We start from the raw sequence: 12,375 nt of genomic DNA, 5'->3' as shown, positions 1-12,375 counted from the left end.
CTGGCTTCATTCTCTCTTGTGTATCTCTTTAGGCGGCTGGCCAAGGCTTGGAGTCTTTGTTTGGCAGTTTCAAGTGCTTCAGGCATGGGCATCTTGTACTTCTTGGGTACTGGTCTTTTTGTTGCACCTCTTTGGATCTTTGACAGTTGGCACACTTCTCTCCTTGTTACCTTGATTTTAGCCTCTAACCGTCTCTTCCATGGTGGGTATTGAATTTCATGGTTGCTCTTATAGCCAAGCATCTCCAGGACAGAATGAGCTGACTACATCAGCTCATTGGTTTCCGTTATGGTTTCCATTATAATTGTTCTCAGTGCTGCATTCACATCTTCCATGAGACTTTCGGATGGTACTTTATTCAGTCGTTGTAATTGGCATCGGGGTTGTCTACTGCCCATCCGGGCTACGATTCTATCTCTCAGGTCACTGGCTGTTTTGTTCAGCTTAGATGGTTCGTTCATTGGGGCTGCATACCCAACCTCTGGGTGGGGAGTTGGAGTTAATCCTCCCCCTTGCCATAGCATTTGTGTTGCACCTCGTCAAGCTCAAGTTGTGATAGTAGTTGCCGTTTGTGGATATTGGAACACTGAGCTACTAGTTGTTTGGCAGTCAGGGTTGACTGAGGATGTCGAAGTAACCATTGTTCAATCTATATATTCAATCAACTTTATGCCACCAACATCACCAATTACTTTGTCTTCTTAAAATAATCCATTGATAATATTCTTGTATTTCTTTGTAGTTGAATATACTTGTACATTATTGGAATTCATAGATCTCTGACCAACAGAAGTAATTATGAAGTGACTGCATAAAGAAATACAATAAAACTTGAATCGCTATCATGAAAATGCAATAACTTATGGAGACAGTATCATACAGTGTAGACAAAATTCACACAAGAAAAAAAAAAAAAAAGGAGAGATGAATGGGATCCAGGTGGTCTGTCTGTATGAAGGTGAACACAGGAAATCACCTTCATACTGCAAGTGGAAACTCTACCCAAATGCAGGTACACTCCAGGAGGGCCTCTGGTGGACAACTGCTGAAACTGAAAACAGACTGAGACCCCAAATCCCAACATTATGTCTGAGGGATGTGGCCTCTTGTTGGGTAATGAAGCTTGTGAAGAGCTTGGTTTAGTCAAATGAGTGTACTCCATTAACAATACTGTTAGCATGAATGATTCTGATGACTCTATAGTACTTCTCAAATGTTTTAAAGGTTTTAGTACTTTAACATTCACTTATGAGTTCTAACTCTAAGAAAACGCACAACCAATCGTCCATGCCACACTCAGAATCCCAACACCTCTGAAAGACTATGTTAAAAGAGAACTGGGCAGAATTATGACTTTAGGTTTGATAAAAAATAGTTGAAGAGCCAACAACCTGGATGAATTGAGTTTGTCCTAAAAAGAAAAATGGATCCTTGAAAATATTTATTGATCCAAATAATATGAATGCTAATATTAAGTGTGAGCACTACTACACATACATATATTATTGGTGAATTGTCTGGAGCCACACACTTTTTGAGCAATGTAACAAGTAATTAAAGGATTACATGGTGCTGGAGTATATGTTTGAGATATCACTGTTTGGGGCTCTTCAGCCAAGGAGCACAATGAATGGCTAACATAAGTGCTGAAGTGGATACAACATTATGGGCACAAGCCCAAAGAAGAAAAATGCCAGTTCGAAGAGAACAAGATTATATTTCATGGAGATAAACTTTCTGCAGACGTGATGTGTTCTGGGTGATGTCTGAATGTTAGGGTGGGTGTAGTTTTTATTTTGGGATAGGGCTGGGTGTCGTTTGAGCGATTCTGGTTCGGATTCCGGTTTCCCGGGTGGGTTCTGGTTCCTAGCCTCTCTGGTTCTGTTTAGGGGTTGGGTCAGGGGGTCTGTGTGGTTTGGACAGGCTTGCTGGCCCTGGTTGTTTCGGGGTGAGATGGTCCTGATTTCTCGGTGGGTTTTTGTTTTTCGCTCTGTGGGCCTTTTGACCCATAAGGTTGTGGGTCTTTTTTTTTGTTGTTGTTGTTGGGGTGCACCTCTGCGGTGGGCTTTGCTTTTACAGAGCTGTTGGGATGCATCTGCACAGTGCGGGCTTTCTGCCTGGCCTTTGTTTTGGGCACCTCTTATCGCATCTTGTCCTCCACAGTTTGGTTGGCAGTGGTAGTGGGGTGGTGGTTTTGTGTGGTGCTGCTCCGGCCATCTTGTGTGGGGGCGGAGGGGCTGGCGTTGCTTGGCCCTGTGATTGCATTGGGCTGTTCAGCCTTGCGCTGGGTTGGGCTGACTTGTTTGCTGAGTGGTGTCCCTGTTTCTGTGATGCTGGCCCGGGGGCACTGTTACTTGGCTTGGCTCTATCGCTGTTGCTTGGCTGGCCTGGCTTTTGGTGGTTCCGGGTCTAGGAAGGGGTTCTGCCGCTTTGATATGTTTGTGGTGCTAGGTTACACTGGGCAATGATTACACAAATTTGAAATGTCAGGTTTCTGCCCCTACTATGACTTCTCTGATTAAGACAACATCTTGCTGGTTCCCACATATTGTCTTATGCTCAAAAACAAAAAGATCATCCAAAAGATCATTACTGTGTGGCCAGATACCTGAAGCCCCACATCTGGCTCCTCTTAATGTGGAAGAGCAGTAGTTCTATTTCAAGTGTCCTGGATAACCACCTGTATCCGGAATCTTGTTCTTTCTGTCACTACTCAGAGTTTGTGACCATAGGTAAAGGTAAAAATGTGGATTGAAAGGTAAACAGACAGCTTTGCCTTGCAGCTCAGCTTCCTCTTCAGTACAACACCACTTCACTACAACCTTGGCAACCTCAGTCGGTAACGAACAGACCTAATTTAAAAAAATACAAAATTTAACTAGTAATTTTTAATAACAAATTCGAAAATTAATGCAGTTGGTTTGTCTGTTCAATTTGTCAGAACAGTTTCAGGCTTCAATTAAATTCATGTCACACTTTCAGGGAGATACATAGAAAACTTCTCATGACCAAATGACCAAACTAAAACAAAAGAGAAATGGTCCCCATTGATCTGGCACTTTGATTTTTACCTCTCCAGGTAAAGCACATTACAATGTTTTTCATTAACACTCACTTATACAGTGTTTTCTATTAAATATTTTACACATTATAAACATCACTTCTATATCTTACTCATATACCATCAGGCATATCATGAGCAGTGGGTACTCATGGGTCTGGGATTGAGCCCTCAACCCTCTAATTGGAGAATGACCTCCATACTACTGGGCCACCTGACTGGTGAGGAAGAAAATTTTGACTAAATGATGTTCACTTTTATAAAGAAAAGCATTTTTGCCAAATTTAAACCACAGCTGAAAAAAATCTTATTCCCCCCCCCCAAATAATCAAAACAGCCAGGATAATAAATGCAAATGTTTTGATGTTTTATCTATTTTTAAGAATGCTTTGTTTAAGTCATTAACAAAGTTTTCTACAGTACATTAGTGTCACATGAGTCAGGCGGCAGTAACTGAAATCTAACAATGTGTTTATTTAGATTTTCTGAACCAGGGATATAAGAAAGCACAAATTATTGGATTTTTATTAATTACTTCTGTTGGTCAGAAATATACAACCGTTACAATAATGTACAATTATATGAGACTTCAAGAAAATACATACATCCTAGAGAAATACATCTTAAGAAAAAATTAGTAATTTTTTTCATTAACTTAAGACGAAAAAATCTTTTCTTTTTTCAAAAAAAAAAAGTGTGAAGACATCCATTCTCCTTAATGCAGAACAGTTTGTAGAAATCATTCATTCTTTAATAATACAGTTTTTTTAACAATCTTTTTACAATATATTGCTATCACATGAATCAGGCTGCAGTATCTGAAGTGTAACAATGTGTTTAATACATTTTCTGAACCAGGGATAAAAGAAAGCATAAATTATTGGATTTAGACAAGAGTTAAAATAAAAAAGCCAGATCAAAAAAAATGAAAACTCCTCACTGAACAACAACACCTGTCCTGCAAAAGCAGGAACAAAATAGGGACAGAAGCTTATTACAAACACAATCACAACAACACCAATAGCTGTAGCTGCTTTTCTCTCAGACTTCCTAGCAGACACAGAAACTGAACCCTGTTGACTGACGGCTGCAATATGAGACCTCATGGCTCGAGCCTGAGACACAGCAACCACAAATACTCTCATATACAGAACTATGATCACTGTAATGGGGCTAAGAAAGGTAATCATTAAATCCAAAGCCTCTGTTATATAGTCAACTAAAATTACACACTCTCCATAACAGAAATTATATTTGTCAGGGTTTTTCAGAACTTCTTTCAGCATCACACCATTGTAAACCACAGAGCAGGTCCAACACAGACAAACACAGATTTTAGCTTTCCCCTGTGTGACTTTGTTGGGGTAACGCAGAGGGTCACAGATAGCCACATATCTATCAGCTGATATTAGCACCATGTTTCCTACTGAGGCAGATGTAATAATGTAAGACATTAAGTTAAAAAATCCACACATAAAGCTCCCAAAAAACCAGCAGCCTCCTTTCTGTAGGATTCGTACTGGCATCAGAAGGAGTCCAACAAGGAAGTCTGAGACAGACAGAGACAAGAGGAAGAGGTTGGTGGGGGTGTGAAGCTGCCTGGAAGAAAAAACAACATTTTATTAAATAAAATTTGGAATAAGGAACTTTTGCATAGTGTTAGTGATAGTCTTTGACCCAATGCAGAAAGACACAATATACTGCAACATTAAAGTAGCATATGCTCAGAAAGTCTTGGACATCTGCTGCTGAAGACAAACTGGTTTTGTATTATACTGTAAATGCTTGTAAGCGATGAGGAACAGGTGTTAAAAAAGTCACTTTCATATAATTTTTTCAATTAACAGCAGTCCTAAAAATACATAATTTTGCATCTCCACAAGAAAGATTATTCTTTAATGTATTGCATTATTACACTTTCTCTTTTATACCTGAAAAGGGAGATGGAGATGATGACCAGCAAGTTGAGAGTCACAGTCAGCAATGAGATACAGGACAGAAGAATGTAAATGAAAATGTTTTTAGCATGGCGCTGCAGCGGCTTCTTGCAGGAAGTGTTGATTTGTGGGAAGCAGAGGTCATCTCCATCCTGAGTCTCCATAATCAGAGACAGGAAAGCAGATGCAAAGCTGCTGAGCTCTGGCAGTGTACTGACCAAAACTCTACGTGATAAAGCTCATGAATCTTCCTCCTCCCTTTTTAATGATTGTCTGTGATGCAGTCAACCAAATATGCATATGTTAAAGCTGAGATATTGATAAACTCTAGTCCTCATACATTATACCACCATTGGCGTTTTTTCAATGTTGGTTCATCTTCTGCCCTACAGCAGCTCAGTAAAAATCTGAAAATTTAAATCTTTTTTTTTCTGTTTTTCTCTTGTTGTTGCCAGTAGGTTCTTTAGAAACTTCGGGAATAATACTAATAATATTTAAAAATATAATATTTGAAGTCAGGAAGACCCAGTTTGTTTTTTTTTTAAACAATTTATTACCAATGAAATGTCATGCAGAACATCTTAGCTATGAGACAGATCAAAGCTGCCGAATTTGTCTAACCTCAGTTTATTAGAGAATGTTCATTTGAACCAAGTTTATTAGTAAGACATAACAATGCTACCAGTCTTGTCACAAGTGGTAGGTCAAATGAAAATACACAAATGCATGAATAAAATGTGAAATAAAAAGGAACCACACTTTGTGTAACCATTCACCCATCCATCCACTCCACCTGCACAGTCCTGGTCGGGATCACAGGGAGTTGGTTCCTAACTCCAGCAGTGAGTGGGTGAAATGCAGAGTAAACCCTGGACAGATCACCTGTCCAACACAGGGTCACATAGAGACAAACCAAACAGACAATCATTTAGCCTGTCACTCAACCGTATGACAATCAGAGTTACCAGTTTACCTAACATGTTTCTGGATAGACACAGTGGGGAAAATGATGAACCTTCACAGATGACACAAGATGATGAAATGTTTGACAACAAAGCCATTTCAAGAAAATTTGAGTAATTGACAATAATCACTATGTAGTCTTTAAATTAAAAAAAGAAAAAAATCTGCAAAAGCAGTTGATTTGGAAAGTCAGCCACGTTTCAGTTTCTTAGTCCTTTTTTATTTCCAGCCAACAGTGTCTCTCAACCTTCTTTTACATTTTCCAACACCAACGTGCTGTTTAATGTCTTGTCTTAGCACTTGAGAAATAACTATTCTGTCTTGCTTTAATGAAAGACCATCAACAACACTCAGTTTACATCTGATGTGGAAGAATCTATGAATAGAACCTGCAGGTTGAAATATATTTTTATCTTTTCTTGATTGTATCTCGTTGATATTTTTATACTTTTATGTTTCATGGTTAATTTGTAGTTACTGTCTTTACATTTTGTATGATTGAGTTATTGTGTTTCTAGAAAAGAAACAAAGCAGGTTTTCTGTTTTGAAAAGTTAGATAAAAGAGCTTCCTCAGAGTAGTAAACTTCTGTTTACTTTAGATTACAAAGATATATAATGGGGCTTTCAGACGGACCCTAACAGTCCCGGCTCCACTCTACTCGGCTCGCTTTGCGAGCGTTCACATCTGCATTTTTTTGCACTCGGTCCCTGCTTTTTTGGTACCTGCTTTGGAGTCAGGCCAGCCGGGCCAGCCCTACTTCGTGGGCGGCGCAAGCTTAGCTTCTGTTCACTCATTGGTCGTGGGTGTGACCAGATGCAAGCATAAAGAGCAAAGGTAGGAATATAAACAACAGTGTTAGCTTACCCTGCAACATTTATGCCGTCTGTCCCCCAGCTGAAGGCGCTGTAAAGCCTGAAATCTCCGGCGGCTAACAGCTGTCCTACTCCGTGCAACAATCTCAGCATCCAGAGCATTTCTTCCACTGCGCATCTCTTCTTGAAGTCTCAGGAGAAACCCCATAAGTTTAAAAAACAGCAACAACACAGGGCCAACGTTGTCCATAGTGTTTCCGTTGTTTATACAACTTGCGCTAAGTTTTGGTAGCACACCCCCCCGCGCCGTGGCCCCGCCCCCTGCAACACGAGGAGGCGTTCCTCTGCTACCGACCAAACTGGCCCATGTTAACACGATGCATTCTTTATCGAGCCGAACTGAGTAGAGCCGAGTAGAGCCGGACTTCTGAATTAGGGTCTGTGTGAAAGAGGCATTAGGTACACACCTACCTCAAACAAAAGACAAACAATCACTGATCTTACATTAAAGAGGAATAGGGCTTACTGACTAAGTGCTGATCATACTGTGAGAATAGGGAGCCCCCTAGTTCATTGCTATGACAATCACTTACTGGAGGTGCTGACAAGGCCCTGAAGATATTGTAACTCAGACCGGTGGTTGGGGCCACTTCTGAAAGACTGTCATAAAGACTGGTAGCTACATGGTCCAGTGCTGTAATTTGTACTCTCCATGTGTATGAAATAAGTGTCTGAGAAATAGATTGTTCCAAGGAGTATGATTTGGAACAAACCATTTGAACATGTTTAATAAGGTCACAGGCCAAAACATTTTTATTTTGAACATCACATCCTGCAGTTCAGAGTTTTTTGCTGTCTCCTAAGCTTTTTGTCTAGACTTCATATCTGACCCAAGAAAAGTGGAGCATATCATGTTCACATGGATTTGAATATCTTATTCAGTTGTATTCTTAGTATTTTTAATTACAGGCACTTGTAAAAATGAATTTGCAATAATAAGATACTTACCTGGTGTCACGTTTCAGGAAGAGATGGACACAGGGACCGAGCACCCAGTCTTGAACAGGCGAAGGTTTTATTCGGGTACAGAGAGGTTCAGGTGAAAAACAGGCTGGGTCAATACCAAGGGGTTAGCAGGGTTCTCCGGGTCGGACAGACAGGGACACAGAGCCAGGAGAAAACCGGTGCAGGAGACCACAATCCAAAAGGCTAGGTCAGACAAGCAACAGATCCAAATCCGGGAGGTCCTGAGCCAGGGGGAAGGACTGGTTAAGGTGCTACCAGCTGGGGCAGAGGGTGAGACTGGTTGGGGGAGGAAAACAGACAGGCTTTAGGTTAGGCAAAAAATCGTACAAGCGCTTGCAGAGGACCTGAAAGTGTTACCATAGGGTTTCACAACAATCTGACAACATGCAGTGGGTAAACCTGCCCTTAAATAGCAGCAGCTGGTGATTGCGGATATGAAGGACAGGTGATAGTGGTCACAGCTCGTCACAAGCTGTGACACCTGGAGTATACACAAGCACAAAGTCATAACTCTGCATCTTCATCATCAAACATTAATTCCTTGGTGATCTTTCATTCAGATTATTTTTTATATATGGAAACTTGTGGACAGTGGTCAGTTCCTACAATGAAGGTAGGTAAACCATAGATATAGCTGTGGAACCTTTCAGGGCCAAAAACTAACACAGACATTTTTTTTTTTCTATTTCAGCATAACGCTGCTCTGTCTCTGTCAATGTTCTTGAGGCAAAGGCCAAAGGTTTCCGAAGTTCACCTACAGCCTGAAGTAGAACTGCTCCTCCTCCATCTTTTGAGGCATCAGTTGACAGTTTTATTTTATTTACTGGGTCAAAAAATATCAGAACATGTTCTGTTGTGAGTGCCTTTTTAAGAGTTTCCCGCTCATGTTCATGTTCAGCTGTCTATTCCAACTTAATGTGTTTACGCAGAAGGTAACAGATATGAGATGTTTTCGCAGAAAGCTTTGGAATAAATTCACTAATGAAGATGATCATGCCTATGATGTGAAGTAAACCTCTTTTATCTGTGGGTGTTTACATCTTAAGTGAGGCATTCAGTTTCTTTTTATCAGGTTTAGGTCTGTCTGCAGAAAGTTTATCTCCACGAAACAGAATCTTGTTGAACCATTGTCAGCCATTGTGTTCTTTGGCTGAAGAAGCCCAAACAATGTTATCTCCAACATACACTCTAGCACCCTGTAATTCTTCAATGACTTGGTACATTTCCGTATAAAAAATTCAGATGCTGATATGATGCAAAACATTAGTCTCAGGAAACAATATCTTCCAAACGGTGTGTTACAAGTGCAATACTTAATGCTTGTTACATCCAACTTTAGCTGCCAAAAGTCTTCTGATGCATCATGCCTCAACAAGTCAGTGACTCCAGACATTTCACTTATAATTTATTCATTTGTGATTGTGTTTACACTTGATATTATCATTCAGAACTTTTGGATTAATACATATTCTTAAGTCTCCAGTTTTCTTTTTAGCACATACTCAATCCACCTAAGTGATTCTGTGTTCTTGTTGTGACGAGAGTGGTGGTGTTGGTATGTCTTATTAATTAATTAGCTTCAAATAAGCATTGTCTCATAATCTGAAGTTATATAAATTATGCTGCTTAGATATGTTTCATCACTGGGATTTGCTGCTTGACATTTCATTGGTAATACCTTATTAAAAATTTAAAAATTTAGGTCTTCCTGATTCCCTTGTTTTTTGCTATGACCATTGTGGCTCCTTAATCATTAATTCCAAAAATCCTATTAGACCTCCTAGCAACAACAAGTGAGCTGCTATAGGGCAGAGCCTACATCACAGTGTATGTGGTGTTGATCACAGCAGTGAAGCTTTTTTTTCCCACTAAAAAAAAGGCCAATGTAGGTATAATGTTTGAGGACTTCTCATTGGCTCAACTGTAATTTATGCACATTTTGATGACTGCATCACAGACAATCATCAAAAAGGGAGGGGGGAGATTCATGAGCTTTATCACATAGAGTTTTGGTCAGTACGCTGCCAGAGCTCAGAGGCTTTACATCTGCTTTCCTGTCTCTGATTATGGAGACTCTGGATGGAGATGAGCTCTGCTTCCCACAGCTCTTCAACATTTCCTGCAAGAAGCTGCTGCAGCACCATGCTGACAACATTTTCATTTACATTCTTCTGTCCTGTATCTCATTGCTGACTGTGACTCTCAACTTGCTGGTCATCATCTCCATCTCCCACTTCAGGCATCAAAATAAAGTGAAATAATGCAATATATTTAGGGTTAATCATTCTTCTGTAGATACAAAATTATACATTTTTAAGTTTTATATTTTTATTTTTAAAAAATGTTTATTTTTAACATCTGTCTACTACAAACATTTACAGTAGAATACAAAAGTATTTTGTCTTTAGCAACAGATGTACAAGCTTTTCTGAGGATATCCTACTTTATGTTATTGTATATTGTGTAGTTCTGCATTGAGTCACAGATTTTTAAAACAATCCAAAAGAGCAATATTATAAATTTAATCTAATTTTTTTTTTCTTTTCTTCCAGGCAGCTTCACACTCCCACCAACCTGTTCCTTTTGTCTCTGGCTGTCTCAGACTTCCTTGTTGGACTCCTTCTGATGCCAAAACGAATCCTTCAGACTGGAGGCTGCTGGTTTTTTGGGACCTTTTATGTGTGGATTTTTTAACTTAATGTCTTACATTATTACCTCTGCCTCAGTAGGAAACATGGTGCTAATATCAGCTGATAGATATGTGGCTATCTGTGACCCTCTACGTTACCCCAACAAAGTCACTCAGAGGAAAGTTAAAATCTGTGTTTGTCTGTGTTGGGCCTGCTCTGTGCTCTACAATGGTGTGATACTGAAAGAATTTTTGAAAAATCCTGACAAAGATAATTTCTGTTATGGAGAGTGTGTACTTTTAGTTGAATATATAACACAAGTTTTTGATCTGATATTTACCTTTCTTAGCCCTATTACAGTGATTGTAGTTCTGTATATGAGAGTATTTGTGGTGGCTGTGTCTCAGGCTCGAGCCATGAGGTCTCATATTGCAGCCGTCAGTGAACAGGGTTCAGTTTCTGTGTCTGCTAGGAAGTCTGAGAGAAAAGCAGCTACAGCTATTGGTCTTGTTGTGACTGTGTTTGTAATTAGTTTCTGTCCATATTTTGTTTCTGCTTTTGGAGGACATGAGTTGCTATTTAGCACGGAATTTTTGGATTTTTCAACCTAGCTATTTTATTTCAACTCTTGTCTAAATCCAATAATTTATGCATTTTTCTATCCCTGGTTTAGAAAATGTATTAAACACATTGTTACACTTCAGATACTGCAGCCTGATTCCTGTGATGTCAATATATTGTAAAAACAAACAAACAAACAAAACTTTGCAAAATATCACTGTAATTAAACAATGAACTTACATAAGAAATTTGTATAAAACGTTGTTTTCCAGCGCATGGATGTTTTTGCTCATATAGGTTATTTGTCTGGACAAAGAGGGATTTTCTTTCTTAAATTAATTTTAAAAGTCTGTCTTTTATACAACTGAATGCCACTAGATCACAATTTTCTTTTCTTTGAGATGATCAGATGATAATATTTATGTATTTTTTTGAAGATGCATATAATTGTACATTATTGTAACTGTTACAGATACCTGACCAACAGAAATAATTAATAACTTACTGCATGAAGAAATACATCAAAACTTTCGTCTTGATTATGAAAATGCTATAACTTTTAGGTTCATAAATCAGGTCGTTATAGTACTAAATGGAATTTCTAAAATAAAAATGCACAATACAGTACATGGTATATACCCCAAGGTAAAATACAGAGTACTTACATAGTACTTATGGTGTAAAATACTGGAATTTCACAGGTTAATATACAGGGTACTAACAAGGTAACATATACAGTGTACTTATAAGGTAATGTACAAGGTAATACAGGGTAACGTGCAGGGTACTTACAGGGTAAAGTATGGAGCACTTACAGTGTAACGTACAAGGTAGTTGTGGAGTAAAATACAGAGTACTTACAAGGAAAGTTACACAGCTCTTACGGTGAAACTCACAGGGTGTTCATTGTAACATGAAGGGTACATATGGGTATATGTGGGGGGTATTTAGGGGTTAACATAATAGGTACATATAGGGTAACTTATGGTGTAATGTAACTTGATGCTCTTCTCCCATCAGTTCCTCTCACCCAGGACAGCTGTGGATCTGTGCCAGCCCCCCTCCCAAGGTCAGCTGATAAAACTTTCCATCACTATCAGGACTGGAGAGGCATCTGGAACAGTATCTGTGGGCATTTCTCACCTTAATCTTAACATGTTCATTGGCACCCTCTCTCATATATCTATGTTGCCCCCCGCATTCATTAGCGTAGTTGAATTAGCATTAGCAAAGGTATAGTTTATCTTAGTTTGTTCAGCTGAGGTTCCTAAATCGTAGTTTAGTTTATGTTAGCTTGTTATATCTTAGTCTGGTTTTCCTCCATTTACTTTAGTTAGTTTAGCCTGTTTTTTTAGATAAATTTGGGGGGGGGGGGGGGGGGGGG

At 39.2% G+C, this 12,375-nt stretch overlaps 2 protein-coding genes across 2 annotated transcripts in view; one reads left to right on the top strand and one right to left on the bottom strand.

Annotated features, from left to right (window-relative positions):
- Nucleotides 1–11,192, top strand: part of LOC108251178 (trace amine-associated receptor 13c-like) — a 15,218-nt gene extending 4,026 nt beyond the window's left edge. Inside the window, 1 exon segment of the mRNA XM_037976216.1 lies at nucleotides 10,508–11,192. Within this exon segment, the coding sequence (XP_037832144.1) occupies nucleotides 10,508–11,173 (666 nt within the window). The 3' untranslated portion in view covers nucleotides 11,174–11,192.
- LOC108251183 (trace amine-associated receptor 13c-like) lies at nucleotides 3,651–5,162 on the bottom strand. Its single transcript, XM_017441373.2, has 2 exons — nucleotides 4,993–5,162; nucleotides 3,651–4,660 (listed from the first exon to the last, which is right to left on the bottom strand). The coding sequence occupies exons 1-2, from the start codon at nucleotides 5,160–5,162 to the stop codon at nucleotides 3,841–3,843; spliced, it is 990 nt and encodes a 329-aa protein (XP_017296862.1). The 3' UTR covers nucleotides 3,651–3,840.
- Nucleotides 11,193–12,375: the final 1,183 nt, after the last annotated feature.

This window comes from Kryptolebias marmoratus, linkage group LG6, assembly GCF_001649575.2.
Source record: "Kryptolebias marmoratus isolate JLee-2015 linkage group LG6, ASM164957v2, whole genome shotgun sequence".
Taxonomy (NCBI): Eukaryota; Metazoa; Chordata; class Actinopteri; order Cyprinodontiformes; family Rivulidae; genus Kryptolebias; species Kryptolebias marmoratus.
Note: the sequence above shows the minus strand (reverse complement) of the source record. Positions and strands in the feature narration are given on the sequence as shown.

Coding starts and splice junctions, on each gene's coding strand:
- LOC108251183 (XM_017441373.2), bottom strand. CDS start 5,162: ATGGAGACTCAGGATGGAGATGACCTCTGCTTCCCACAAATCAACACT. Junction 4,661..4,992: donor ATCTCCATCTCCCTTTTCAG/GTATAAAAGAGA, acceptor TTTTTCTTCCAG/GCAGCTTCACACCCCCACCA.